We start from the raw sequence: 16,586 nt of genomic DNA on the forward strand, positions 1-16,586 counted from the left end.
CCAACAACCATCGTCATCATCATCATGATCAATCCTCAACAACCATCGTCATCATCATCATCATCATCATCATCATCAATAGTCAACAACCATCGTCATCATCATCATCATCATCATCATCATCATCAATCCTCAACAACCATCGTCATCATCATCATCATCATCATCATCAGTATTTCTTAACATCCTATTAACTCTCTTACTTGAAAGAAATATCTTAGCATATCTTAGAACAAACAATGAATACATTTCTCTGATGACGTGCCATCGGTACAGTGATGTTTTCTGATAAAAGCATTAATTTTTCAAGTTTGCCACATTAAACAAGAATATCAGACTTTGGCAACGGATAATTCCAGTTAATCCCAATAATTGTTCATCAATCAAGATCTGGGTCAACACTTAGAATCTTACATAGAATTTTGTGGTCTGATGTTTCCGACGAAGTCATAAAGATGTCTGTTAGGGAGCTCACACTCCACATTTCCCTTGAAGTCTTGAAGATCCTCTCCCGTCAGCAACTTGGCTGTTTTTGGTACTCCCTGAAACACGTCAGCCACTAATCAGCTGTACCACTCTCGCAGATTCAGAGTCTATGGAGAATATATGGATATACAACGTCTTTATTCGGTATAGGCGACTAATCAGCTGTACCACTCTCGCAGATTCAGAGTCTATGGAGAATATAGGGATATACAACGCCTTTATTCTGTATATAGGCCACTAATCAGCTGTACCACTCTCGCAGATTCAGAGTCTATGGAGAATATATGGATATACAACGTCTTTATTCGGTATAGGCGACTAATCAGCTGTACCACTCTCGCAGATTCAGAGTATATGGAGAATATATGGATATACAACGTCTTTATTCTGTATAGGCCACTAATCAGCTGTACCACTCTCCCAGATTCAGAGTCTATGGAGAATATAGGGATATACAACGCCTTTATTCTGTATAGGCCACTAATCAGCTGTACCACTCTCCCAGATTCAGAGTCTACGGAGAATATAGGGATATACAACGCCTTTATTCTGTATAGGCCACTAATCAGCTGTACCACTCTCCCAGATTCAGAGTTCATGGAGAATATAGGGATATACAACGCCTTTATTCTGTATAGGCCACTAATCAGCTGTACCACTCTCTCAGATTCAGAGTCTATGGAGAATATAGGGATATACAACGCCTTTATTCTGTATAGGCCACTAATCAGCTGTACCACTCTCACAGATTCAGAGTCTATGGAGAATATAGGGATATACAACGTCTTTATTCTGTATAGGCCACTAATCAGCTGTACCACTTCCCAGATTCAGAGTCTATTGAGAATATAGGGATATACAACGCCTTTTATTCTGTATAGGCCACTAATCAGCTGTACCACTCTCCCAGATTCAGAGTCTATGGAGAATATAGGATATACAACGCCTTTATTCTGTATAGGCCACTAATCAGCTGTACCACTCTCCCAGATTCAGAGTCTATGGAGAATATAGGGATATACAACGCCTTTATTCTGTATAGGCCACTAATCAGCTGTACCACTCTCCCAGATTCAGAGTCTATGGAGAATATAGGGATATACAACGCCTTTATTCTGTATAGGCCACTAATCAGCTGTACCACTCTCCCAGATTCAGAGTCTATGGAGAATATAGGATATACAACGCTTCTTTATTCTGTATAGGCCACTAATCAGCTGTACCACTCTCCCAGATTCAGAGTCTATGGAGAATATAGGGATATACAACGCCTTTATTCTGTATAGGCCACTAATCAGCTGTACCCACTCTCCCAGATTCAGAGTCTGAACAACATGTCATTGAAGAATATAGGGATATACAACGCCTTTTATTCTGTATAGGCCACTAATCAGCTGTACCACCTCACAAATTCAGAGTCTATGGAGAATATAGGGATATACAACGCCTTTTATTCTGTATAGGCCACTAATCAGCTAAAAAAGTACCACTCTCCCAGATTCAGAGTCTATGGAGAATATAGGGATATACAACGCCTTTATTCTGTATAGTGAGCCACTAATCAGCTGTACCACTCTCCTCCCAGATTCAGAGTCTATGGAGAATATAGGGATATACAACGCCTTTATTCTGTATAGGCCACTAATCAGCTGTACCACTCTCCCAGATTCAGAGTCTATGGAGAATATAGGGATATACAACGCCTTTATTCTGTATAGGCCACTAATCAGCTGTACCACTCTCCCAGATTCAGAGTCTATGGAGAATATATAGGGATATACAACGCCTTTTTATTCTGTATAGGCCACTAATCAGCTGTACCACTCTCCCAGATTCAGAGTCTGAACAACATGTCATTGAAGAATATAGGGATATACAACGCCTTTATTCTGTATAGGCCACTAATCAGCTGTACCACTTCCAAGATTCAGAGTCTATGGAGAATATATGGATATACAACGCCTTTTATTCTGTATAGGCAACTAATCAGCTGTACCACTCTCACAGATTCAGAGTCTATGGAGAATATAGGGATATACAACGCCTTTATTCTGTATAGGCCACTAATCAGCTGTACCACTCTCACAGATTCAGAGTCTATGGAGAATATAGGGATATACAACGCCTTTATTCTGTATAGGCAACTAATCAGCTGTACCACTCTCCCAGATTCAGAGTCTATGGAGAATATAGGGATATACAACGCCTTTTTATTCTGTATAGGCCACTAATCAGCTGTACCAACTCTCACAGATTCAGAGTCTATGGAGAATATAGGGATATACAACGCCTTTTATTCTGTATAGGCCACTAATCAGCTGTACCACTCTCCCAGATTCAGAGTCTATGGAGAATATAGGATATACAACGCCTTTATTCTGTATAGGCCACTAATCAGCTGTACCACTCTCACAGATTCAGAGTCTATGGAGAATATAGGGATATACAACGCCTTTATTCTGTATAGGCCACCTAATCAGCTGTACCACTCTCCCAGATTCAGAGTCTATGGAGAATATAGGGATATACAACGCCTCTTTATTCTGTATAGGCCACTAATCAGCTGTACCACTCTCCCAGATTCAGAGTCTATGGAGAATATAGGGATATACAACGCCTCTTTATTCTGTATAGGGCCACTAATCAGCTGTACCACTCTCCCAGATTCAGAGTCTGAACAACATGTCATTGAAGAATATAGGGATATACAACGCCTTTTATTCTGTATAGGCCACTAATCAGCTGTACCACTCTCCCAGATTCAGAGTCTACGGAGAATATAGGGATATACAACGCCTTTATTCTGTATAGGCCACTAATCAGCTAGCTGTACCACTCTCCCAGATTCAGAGTTTATGGAGAATATAGGATATACAACGCCTCTTTATTCTGTATAGGCCACTAATCAGCTGTACCCACTCTCACAGATTCAGAGTCTATGGAGAATATAGGATATACAACGCCTTTATTCTGTATAGGCCACTAATCAGCTGTACCACTCTCACAGATTCAGAGTCTATGGAGAATATAGGGATATACAACGCCTTTATTCTGTATAGGCCACTAATCAGCTGTACCACTCTCCCAGATTCAGAGTCTATTGAGAATATAGGGATATACAACGCCTTTATTCTGTATAGGCCACTAATCAGCTGTACCACTCTCCCAGATTCAGAGTCTATGGAGAATATAGGGATATACAACGCTTCTTTATTCTGTATAGGCCACTAATCAGCTGTACCACTCTCCCAGATTCAGAGTCTATGGAGAATATAGGGATATACAACGCCTTTATTCTGTATAGGCCACTAATCAGCTGTACCACTCTCCCAGATTCAGAGTCTATGGAGAATATAGGGATATACAACGCCTCTTTATTCTGTATAGGCCACTAATCAGCTGTACCACTCTCCCAGATTCAGAGTCTATGGAGAATATAGGATATACAACGCCTTTTATTCTGTATAGGCCACTAATCAGCTGTAAAATTCACTCTCCCAGATTCAGAGTCTATGGAGAATATAGGGATATACAACGCCTTTTATTCTGTATAGGCCACTAATCAGCTGTACCACTCTCCCAGATTCAGAGTCTGAACAACATGTCATTGAAGAATATAGGGATATACAACGCCTTTATTCTGTATAGGCCACTAATCAGCTGTACCACTCTCACAGATTCAGAGTCTATGGAGAATATAGGATATACAACGCCTTTATTCTGTATAGGCCACTTAATCAGCTGTACCACCTCCCCCAGATTCAGAGTCTATGGAGAGAATATAGGGATATACAACGCCTTTATTCTGTATAGGCCACTAATCAGCTGTACCACTCTCCCAGATTCAGAGTCTATGGAGAATATAGGGATATACAACGCCTTTATTCTGTATAGGCCACCAATCAGCTGTACCACTCTCCCAGATTCAGAGTCTATGGAGAATATAGGGATATACAACGCCTTTATTCTGTATAGGCCACTAATCAGCTGTACTCACTCTCCCAGATTCAGAGTCTATGGAGAATATAGGGATATATACAACGCCTTTATTCTGTATAGGCCACTAATCAGCTGTACCCACTCTCCCAGATTCAGAGTCTGAACAACATGTCATTGAAGAATATAGGGATATACAACGCCTTTATTCTGTATAGGCCACTAATCAGCTGTACCACTCTCCCAGATTCAGAGTCTATGGAGAATATATATGGATATACAACGCCTTTTTTTTATTCTGTATAGGCAACTAATCAGCTGCTGTACCACTCTCTCACAGATTCAGAGTCTATGGAGAATATAGGGATATACAACGCCTTTATTCTGTATAGGCCACTAATCAGCTGTACCCACTCTCACAGATTCAGAGTCTATGGAGAATATAGGGATATACAACGCCTTTATTCTGTATAGGCAACTAATCAGCTGTACCCACTCTCCCAGATTCAGAGTCTATGGAGAATATAGGGATATACAACGCCTTTTCCATTCTGTATAGGCCACTAATCAGCTGTACCACCCCTCACAGATTCAGAGTCTATGGAGAATATAGGATATATACAACGCCTTTATTCTGTATAGGCCACTAATCAGCTGTACCACTTCTCCCAGATTCAGAGTCTATGGAGAATATAGGGATATACAACGCCTTTTATTCTGTATAGGCCACTAATCAGCTGTACCACACTCTCCCAGATTCAGAGTCTATGGAGAATATAGGGATATAAACGCCTTTATTCTGTATAGGCCACTAATCAGCTGTACCACTCTCCCAGATTCAGAGTCTATGGAGAATATAGGGATATACAACGCCTTTTTATTTCTGTATAGGCCACTAATCAGCTGTACCACTCTCCCAGATTCAGAGTCTATGGAGAATATAGGGATATACAACGCCTTTTATTCTGTATAGGCAACTAATCAGCTGTACCACTCTCACAGATTCAGAGTCTATGGAGAATATAGGGATATACAACGCCTTTATTCTGTATAGGCCACTAATCAGCTGTACCACTCTCCCAGATTCAGAGTCTATGGAGAATATAGGGATATACAACGCCTTTATTCTGTATAGGCCACTAATCAGCTGTACCACTCTCCCAGATTCAGAGTCTATGGAGAATATAGGGATATACAACGCCTCTTTATTCTGTATAGGCCACTAATCAGCTGTACCACTCTCCCAGATTCAGAGTCTATGGAGAATATAGGGATATACAACGCCTTTATTCTGTATAGGCCACTAATCAGCTGTACCACTCTCGCAGATTCAGAGTCTATGGAGAATATATGGATATACAACGTCTTTATTCGGTATAGGCGACTAATCAGCTGTACCACTCTCGCAGATTCAGAGTATATGGAGAATATATGGATATACAACGTCTTTATTCGGTATAGGCGACGTTTTGAAATAAGATGTTAGTGACATTAGAATCTATGTTAAAACATCACCTATACAGAATAAAGAAGTTGTATATATATATAAAATTGTCCTCATCCTTCATTTCCTCAAGGGGCGGTGGGGTAGCCTAATGGTTAAAGCGTTGGCTCGTCACTCCGAAGACCCGGGTTCAAATCCCCACATGGGCACAATGTGTGAAGCCCATTTCTGGTGTCCCCCACCGTAATGTTGCTGGAATATTGCTAAATCGGCGTAAAACCAAACTCAGTCAGTCAGTCATCTCCTCAACATCTAGAATGCCATTCAAAGAAGACAACATAATTCTTTGAATATTGGGGGGTCTGAGAGTAGGCTTGGATTTTCTATATCACTGTTTTAAGGAAGTTTCTCTATTTTTGAATACAAGAGACAATAGGTTTTAGGGGCAACAATGACTGGACATGCATTACACACATGTGAATGGAGTTTCTTGGTGTTACACATTTACACACAACACGCATCTGGGCAGACTCTCCTTATGAAGTACAGTACCAGTACACATTTACACACATGACAAACATAGTGTTCTCCAACGCACCTGTCTCAACTTCAAGTTGGTCTCTCCATCTAGGTTGGAGGTCTCGATGTAACACATGGCTTGGGGCTCACTGAAAAACATTTATTCATTAAGTTAGAAATATCTCACTTGACAGTTCACAGTAAGTCATAGAATTGGTTTCTCACCAAAACGATCACTGATATAAACAGATGATACAGTTTGATATAAAACAAACTGTGATATGGCCTGACGTTGACAACACTCCTCTATCACGAAAGCACCCATCCCACCATTACAGCTGTGAAGTATTATTTTTGTTAGGCAAGTAGAATAATAAGCTGTGATACTCTAGTGATCAAGATAAATAGCAACATTTTCTTCTCCTGTTCCATGTCACCCTTCAATTATCAAACATTCAGATTTCCTTCTGCAGCAGACATTGCCAACTCAGTTACCTCCCTTGAATTTGTGGCCTTGTTAAAAAAAGACTTTTGATTCCAAGACACTTTTTCCAGTAAAGTCACAGGAATATTTCAGATCAATTCTCTACTATTTTAAGGAAGGGCTTTGTTATTTAAACACAAAAATTTCATTTCTAATTGGACTAGTCTTGAAATAAACATACAAATTTACAACAACCAATTGTTCAATGACTGTTATTGAAACAATATCTTAAAACTTGGATTAAAAGCAAAAAAATAAAAATAAATAATAAACGAAGATTTTTCATTGCAACGTAACCTTATAAATTATTTGTTTGAACATAATGAAACACTGTGAGAAATGATCCCACTGCTTTCAGCTGACAAAACACCATGTTGAGATCAATATTCTTACACTTCCCTTTCAGCAATCTCCCAACATCCACAAGCAGCTTCATGAATGTTTAAGCATTGTCATTAAGTGATGACTTAGCTGCTTGAGCATACCCACTGGGAGGTTGACAAGCCAACATTATGAATTAAACATAAACATGCTGCAGATGTTTGTCTCCCACTTTCAGGAACCATTTGTGATGTAATATAAGTTCATTTCCTTGATGACTGACACAAAATGGGCAACAACCACTATCCAGTGGTTACATCAATCTGGTGGTACACTATGGTGTGATGAGATGAAATCAGAGTTGAGTCATCATTATCATCAAACAGATCGGACGACATTCTATTACCAGGCAGAACAACCTTTCATCTGACCAATCAGGGCGTCGCATACCAGATCAGAAAAGTGACAGTAGGAATGTGTTTTGTAATCACACAAGATCAAAACATAAAAAGGGCATTCCTCTGGCAGCTACTGGCTGGACTGACTCCATCATCCATCACTTGCTTCCATGGGATGAACATTAAATGGAAAGACTTTGCACAGCCCATGGGAGGTAATGCCACACAATCAGCAATCAGCTAAAATTCAAGACTGTTCTTTTGTTATGTTTTCACATTTTGAATTGAGAACTGGGGTAGTCTTGAATGGACTGACTGACTGAGTTTGGTTTTCACAATATTCCAGCAACATCACGGTGAAATGGGCTTCACACATTGTACCCATGTGGGGATTCGAACCCGGGTCTTCGGAGTGATGAGCCAACGCTTTAACCATTAGGCTACCCCACCGCCCATGTCTTGAATGGAAGTGTCCAGTTTGAACATCGAGCCATATTTCTGGAGAAGGCTTATTTTGGAAAAAGCGAGTGTCAAAATGTGCAAAGGTTGCTAACCTTTATCTGAATTTCCAAAGTGAGTGTACGATTGTCAAACACAAAACTAGTGCCAAAGGTATTCTCATCAAGGTCATTCTAAAAGATTAATTCATATTCACATATATAGAACTGACACTTTGTAAAGTTCATAGGAATTTGAAGAGACGGTGACAACTGACCTTGATGACAGAAGGATAAGGTCGGCAGGAAAGAAACCTCCATTGACGACCTTGATTATATCTCCGACGACGACTTCTGTCCATTTTACTGTCTGCCAGGAAGAGTTGCGGAAAACTGAAATGGGAAAACAAATATCAACATTATTAATGTCTGTAAAGAAACAGATTCCACACCAAGAACCATGATCGAGTGTGTGAATCTGTAGATATACAACCTGATTCTTCAACATTTTGTCTACGTACAATGCAGAAACAAAGTGTGATGAATGTGGTTCAATCAATCATTCCACATCTATCCATAACACAAAAGGAATTAAAGACAGGTTCAATGACAGATGACAGACACCGCCAGATACTGGGGAATCTGTCTAAATTGGACTTGTGGCAGACAGAAACTTCACACCTTTCAGAGAGCAGTATGAGATCAGAATACAGGACAATAAATCCACAAAAACCTTTGGGACTGTAAATTTAGCCCAGAACTGACAGAGAACAAGATCAGAGACAGTTTTGACGGATCCCCTCTACTGTCCCACACTGTCATGGCTAATGCGTAACTCACAAATAACACTACCAAATCAGGAATAAAGTATTTCAGCAGGTTGTATGTTTTTCACAAATAAAATAGGGAATGGAGTCGGGACTCATTGTTCCGTCACGGAACATCTTGGAGTCCCATCACAGGACATATTGCGGTGGATAACCTCACCTCTGATCGGTCGACGTTCATACAGACACTGAACAATTCGTGTTACGCGCTTAAATACCCTGCAGCTGCCCTACGTCTTACATAACAACCTCGACACGATTGGCCAGCCAATCTGCCCACCACCAATCAGAATTGCTCATACCAAACAACCTGACTGCAACAGAAAATGGCGGCGAAAACAATTCAACCACCGACGAAACAGAATCAAAGTATGATACCCAAACCCCGCAGGAAATACATTTCCTGCAATTAACTTCGGCGAAGGTACAGTTACTAACGCAAGTTAACGACCAACACCCGGAAGTAAACTGTCTGCACGAAACGAAACACCTGCTCCCCGTTACACCACTAATTGTTGTGCAACAGTTCTTCAACAGGAACACACTGAATGATTCCAACAATTGATTATCATTCTGAAAAGTGGCAATAGCATTTCTACACTTGTAAGTTTATGTTACTGGAGTACTATCACTGCAGTACCAGGGCTAGAGAGTGCCTGGAGAGTGGAAGGGGGGTGGTTCAATCCCTGGCTGTGACACACATAGACAAGTATGGTAGTTGTTGTTACCCCGCCTCTCACTCAGCATGAAAACAAGGATTGGTTGGCTCAGAATCATTACACTGTGTCACAGTGTGGCATCAGTGTTACTGCAGCATGGTAGATCAGTGAGGTAGCACTGAACAGCAGCACTAGACGGGACTAAACAGCTTCACAAGCATGCACTTAGTGCAAGGCAGAGTGAGTGAGTGAGTGAGTGCGTGCATATTTTTTCACCACTTTAAGGAAAATACCAGCAATATCACCGCAGGGGACACCAAAAGTGGGCTTCACACGTTGTACCCATGTGGGAAATCAAAACCTGGAGCTTCAGCATGATGAGCGAACACTTTAAGACACACACACACACACACACACACACACACACACACACACACACACACACACACACACACACACACACACACACACACACACACACACACACACACACACACACGGTGTGAAATTGTGACATTTCAGTGTAATTAGTGTAAAGCTTCGTGGCTCATTTGACTTACAACACAAAAGATGACTCATAGTGACTTTGATCAAACTTAAAATGACTAACAATTGATCTACTCCACATGCCTACTTTAGGTAGTGTTTGTTGGCTTGTTGTTTAACACTATGCACATCAATATTCTATCTACGTGACTACAGCCTGTATATAACCGCGTCTGGACCAGCTAGTACAGTGATCAATATTGTGAGCATGTCACGATCCACACCGTCCGGTACCAGGACACCCAACCAACCAAGTCCCCAGAAGTACCACCTGATCCATATGGTTGCCTGCTATGACCAGAACATGTTACTGGAGATCAGTTCCAGCTGGGATCCTACAGGGTTTAGTCTGATACGACTATGACAGTTTTAAGGAATACAGCTGTGAACTGTTGTATAAGTGGATCACCAGATATCTCCTGGACCAAGTCAACAACACACCCTGATGTCTCCCAACAAGACACCCACTCAATAGAACAGCAAAATATGCATCTGGAAGAACTAATCAATTTCACCAAAATGAGAAGTGTCAATCAGCCAAATGTTTAGCTCAGTAAAGAGTCTGCTCGCTTGCAGGGGCCCAATAATTGACTCTTAGTCTTCCTCACGCAGAGGAGTTCTCCGCAAATCAACCCCATTTAGCTCAAGGCTCCTCAAATCAAAGGCCACTTCCTTGATGTAAACCGTTTGTAACTGCTCTACATATTCAAACACATCATTTGTATTCCAAAAATGTTTGGGCAGAGCGTGGCAGTAATGAAAACAAATTTTCAGTGGTTTGTGAAGACGAAATTAGGAGCCTGAAGGCTGAATACCATGATGGTGCTAGCCATTCCATGCCCTACCAAGCATCCTAAATATACGCCAACATCTCCAAACATCACTAGACAAGATTATTTACCAGGTAGTCAGATTTGTCCCCAACTGTTCAGAATATTGCAAACAAATGTCAGTAGCATATATGCTTGCAAATGCCTCTCTTTGATGCTTCTTATTAATATCTGTTAAAGAGGCGTTCATTTTTAGATATGATACCGTTAAATTTGACGCAGTGTTTGGTTCCTGAACGTAACATGAACCCTTGAAGACACAAAGCACTGAAAGAGTATGATGCTATTCTGGATTTGCAACAGTTTTAATTTTTTATGTAGAATTGAAATGTGAAGGCCAGGAGCATTTCAGGAGAATATGGCAAACTCAATATTAAAATTTCAATATTCATTGTGAAACTCTGTATATCAGACCAGAGCTGACTGATGCCCTTTGCTATACAGGACTTGGCAAAATATATCAGCTATATGTTCAAGTGAGAGTAGAATCTATTTTAGGAGCTATACTCTTAAGCATGTGCGTTTGGTGAGGTGAGGTGAAATTGGGTTTTACATCAGTGCTTGAGAATATTTGGCTGCTATGTGTCCCAGTACTCACTGAAACTGGTTTTATAAGAGTGCTAGGCGGACATGTGTGTGAAGTATGTATACGCATGTAATGGTGAACTTCTGTGAGTGGCATTTTTTAGAAGTTGTACAATAGAACAAACTTTATGGATAGCTGGTTTTATATTAGGTCGTGCTAGCCCACTGAGATAATACCATTAACGCGGCTAGTTGCAGTGAAGCATGAATTTGATGTCTCTATATAATATATATACGAGCATGTGCGCCGTTTGGCTATGAACAATATCTATATATTTTAGATGTAATGCTTCTTAGCCAAAACATTTACTTCTTATGAACTGACTTGAATTCTTTTTATGGTGGTACAAATGTACAAACTGGTGTGCATACTGTAAAAAACAGGTTTTGAGAAAGCAAGATCTGAAGAGATAATTGATAGAGTCTTTTTGTTTAAATCAAGAACTGTATTCATATTATCATTCACTTCTTTTAAACAGCGATGATAAAATCTTGCGTTGCTTCACCTTATTGCAAAACATAGTCGGCTCAAAATTTTATTGTCAAAAGTCTTTAGATTTTGTTCTTGTGTGTAACCTACAGCATAAAACAAAGGAGCCCAAAATACAGGGTCTGTGTTGATATTCTTTACACTTTATTTTACCAATGAGTCAGTGAGGGTAGTTTTACGCTGCTTTTAGCAATATTCCAGCAACATCACGGTGAGGGACACCAGAAATGGGTTTCACACATTGTACCCATGTGGGGAATCAAACCGGCTCTTCGACATGACGAGTGAACACTTTAACCACTAGGCTACCCCACTGCCCCTATTACACCAATGCCTATTTATAGCTCAATTTAGATGATGTGCATCAACTACTTGTCTATCCCTGCCAACATCAATTAAATATTAAATAGAACCTTGCTGCAAATAGCTACAAGATTTCTGATGCGACATTAAGCAATTATCACTCACTCACTCAAATCAAACACAAACAGAATTCATCACAGGGCTATGATAAATCTCTGCTGGAGGCAGCACAATCACGTCACACTGTCACAGGTGTAGCCGTAACAGCAGTGGGTCAACACATGTTGCTTCCAATCAATAGGGAGGTGGAAGGCAATTATTGAGGTCTTCAGTCATAAAGCGACTGGGGCACTTTATGTCTGCCATGACTGTTACTTGAGTTGCTTTTCATCCACCATGATATCGATGGAATATTGCTGAGCCATGTAACACCATGCTCACTCAATCTCTCACTTAGCTTCACATGTTACTCAAGTCACAGGGGTGGTGATGTAGCCAAGTGGTTAAAGCATTTACCCAGAGTTGGATTCTCCACATGGGTACAATGTGTGAAGCCCATTTTGGGTGTCCCCCCCTGTGATAACTCTGGAATACTGATAAAAAGTGGTGCCCAAAACCCATGCTCACTGATTAAATCACTTAAGTTTACATAGAGCTACACAGTTACAGTGCCAGGATAACGAATGCAAAGGGATGTCGTTGTGTGTACTTTCAGGAAGTGAGTATGCAGCTTAAACAGAATCTTGATTCATGATGCAGCTTGAAACAGTATTCCTGCTGTGTTATAGCGTGTCAGCTTAATGATGGAGGACGACTGAAGTGCTGCAGGTCTCTGGTGATTACGACAGCCGGTGAAAACCACAAGCATGGCTACTTTACAACTCTCCACAGTGAACTGTGGCACCTTGGACTGCTGGCTATGACTTTCAAGCAGCCCATAAACATAGGTATATATAATCATAATCAGGTGAATTTGGGATTCGAACCTGGACCTCCAAGATTGAACTCTCCACAGAGAATTGTGGCATCTGCGACCACTTTTCTTTTCATGCCCTCTTACGGAATATTACTGCATCTTCTGTGGTATTGTCACTGATTGAAGGCCACAGTAAATTAGTATCACAGTCTAACATCATTCAGTCATACCACATTAGCTTAGAAAGGTGAACATGGTAAATTCAAGCTTCATTTCAATCATTCAAAACACACTTTCAGGGTCAAAATGGTCTCACAAGGTACAATGCATGCAGGATGTCCCTTAAATGGTTTGTTTGTAGGCTCATGCAGCACTCACCAATATTTCAGCTATATATTGGTAGCTTGCAGATAATCAAGTGTGGACCAGACAATCCAGTGACTGACATCATGAGCATCAAAGTACTCATACAATAATAACCCGTGAAGGTCTGGGTTAGAAAGAATCTTCAGTTACCCATGTTTGTCATAAGAGGCGACTAACGGGATCGGGTGGTCAGGCTCGCTGACTTGGTTGACACATGTCATCGGTTCCTAAATGCGCAGGTCCATGCTCATGCTGTTGATCACTGGATTGTCTGGTCCAGACTCGATTATTTACAGACCGCCGCCATATAGCTGGAATATTGCTGAGTGCAGCGTAAAACTAAACTCACTCACTCATTCACATACAATAATATGCATAAACCACTCGAACCCAAGAACAGTACATTATAATACTGAAGATCTGTTTTAACCAGAATCTCCACACCATTTACTAACAAGAAGAAATTGCACTTTCTGCCAAGTAGATTTCCAATTACAAAAAGACACTGCTTCAAACAAGTATGTATAATTCAAAGCCAGTTCGGATTGTCTGACAATTCTTAGATCAAAGAATCAATTAGCAGCACAAGAGATTCTGGTAGAAACAAGTACCAGAGTTGTCATTACAGACTAATGTGGACTGGGTTGCTATAGAGTGTTGCCTGCCACCCAATCATCTAACTCACTGACCACCTGATCCACAATTTACTCCCTTCATAAGAACAAGGTCCCAGGGATCCATTCTGACCTGGATTCCTAACAGGCTGATATAGGTTATATTAATGTGGTGTAAAACTCACTCACTCACTCACTCTCCCACTGCATCATTCATAGTGAACCAATGGTCACAACAGGACTATCATCTTTGATTAAATCTCCACTCAGGAAGGATAAACTCCCTGCATCCTTTTGCCACTGTAACTTCCTTTCCAGAAGTCACATGACCATCTCTGTCACCATTTCTAATTTAGCAGAGAATGTCTCGTGCTGATAAGGGCAAAGTGATTGGATGGCTTCTTTTGCATTATGCCACTCAAATTGGGCTCTGAACTGAACTACTAGTTTTAATGACCCTAGGGTAATTATCAAAATATAGTGACCATATTGGACACCAAGTAATTGAGGATGCACAGGAAGGAAGTGAGGTCTTCCCACTTCTCATGTGGGCATGAAGTGTCGGTACTATTACTTGTACAACTCATTATGTATAGTTGACAGTGAAGAGGACTTCTGTTGAAAATCTGAAGTTTTTATAGTGTGATGACCGCCTCCATGGTGTAGTGGTTAGAGCATCCGTCCGGAGAGCAGAAGGTCGCGGGTTCAATCCCCGACCACGTCATACCAAAAGATGTTAATATGGTACTTGTTGGTCCCTGCCTGGTGCTCAGCATTAATGGGTACAACAAGGACTGGTCGGCTCGGAGTCAGTATAATGTGTCTGAGTGGGGTATTCATGCTTCACTGAGGCATGGTATCTCAGTGGGCTAGCACTATAAAACCAGCTTCAGTCTGGGCTAGTACAAGCAGCTGCACATACACATACACACGCATGCACGTCGTCATATGAGCAAAATATTCTCAAGCACGACGTTAAACCCAATTTCACCTCATTAACTCACATTCAAACAACAATCTGTAGGGCAATGACATGACACACAAATGACAAAATAATCAAGGATGCAGCTAAGAGGGAAAAAATGAAAAATACTTACCATTAATTTTTCTATTATTTACTGCATCATCTGCTCTGTGTCGTTTCTGCAAATACATGTAAACAAAAACTCAGGTAACAGGAATAAGTAAATATGAAACGTGGAATTTCTTTGAATTGAATCATGAAGTGAGAACAATGGTTCAATAAAATAAGTCTTCTCCTCACTATTTGATGTTTGTTTGAAAACTTGTAATTCTTAAATATTGTGAAATACTTCTATTCACATCTGTGCAATTCTCTTTCCTCAAAACCTGCTTCAATATTACCAATATGAATGTACTTGCAAACTTTATGTTGCTAAGCTTACACAACCAACCCAAAAATCATGTTATCATTAAGATATCAGAGCATTTCTCTTAAACAGTTTGAAATCAGTTATAGCACATGCTTAAATCCATGTAAAGATTTTACTCTTTGATATACATGTCTTTAATCAACAAATACAAATATTACAGGAAATTTTCATCCAAACCTGATAAACCTAACCACTGGTTTTGTGAATGGACTTTGGAATAAAGACAATCAAAATTAGATTAAAACACATAGGTGATGTCAACATATTTGTGAAATGAAAATATTGAAATCTACATCTAAATTGAAGTACATCAAAATAAGCAGTTTTACAAGACTAACTTTCCTATCTGTTACGTTAATCTCAGGAATAATGTCACTCTGTTCCAACTCAGGATTATCTATACTGTACTGACTGTTCACTGACCTACTTAGTCTTATTGCATTAAAACTGAAGCTAATTCATTACTGTGGACAATTCTGATCACATGCATGACTAATGCTACAATCACATCATGCAGAATACCCTGCAGTACAAGTTCACAATCTAGTTCAAATGCAGCGTGGATACTGAATCCCCATGTTAAAGATCCTCATATATTACGAAATTACTACATGAAATTCCCATACAACATATTTGTGTCAAATTTATTTTTCTTTAATTTTGATATTTTAACTTTCAGGTTGTATTTCAAATCTGATTATACAGCATTTGGTTATATTTGTGCTGAATGATTAGTAAGATGAAACAAACGTAACTGTATATGACTGGCAATATGGCAGACTTCAGAGTGAGCTTCTCAAGGGAAATAACTGCTACTCCTCATCAGGATACCACCCAAGGGAAATATCTCTCCTTTATTTTCTTTTATTTTTTCTAAGGATAGTCTGTAATAAACCACGAAGTGGAGGAGGAAATGGCTAGCACAAGCCTGAGGAAACGTTTATGCCAATAATTTTATGCTGTATTTTTAGTACGAGGAAGTAACTGGACAATGATTACAAATATTTATACTCGCTGGCTGTGCTGGTTCA

General features: G+C 40.1%; 1 protein-coding gene across 1 annotated transcript in view; it reads right to left on the reverse strand.

The window, feature by feature from the left end:
* Positions 1 to 16,586, reverse strand: part of LOC124266219 (phospholipid-transporting ATPase IA-like) — a 124,624-nt gene that overhangs the window by 51,298 nt on the left and 56,740 nt on the right. The window contains 4 exon segments of the mRNA XM_046701030.1: positions 415 to 542; positions 6,465 to 6,534; positions 8,304 to 8,418; positions 15,259 to 15,304. Of these exon segments, the coding sequence (XP_046556986.1) occupies positions 415 to 542; positions 6,465 to 6,534; positions 8,304 to 8,418; positions 15,259 to 15,304 (359 nt within the window).

Source organism: Haliotis rubra, unplaced genomic scaffold, assembly GCF_003918875.1.
Source record: "Haliotis rubra isolate DU_JTF1 unplaced genomic scaffold, ASM391887v1 Scf124, whole genome shotgun sequence".
In the NCBI taxonomy this organism is placed as follows: Eukaryota; Metazoa; Mollusca; class Gastropoda; order Lepetellida; family Haliotidae; genus Haliotis; species Haliotis rubra.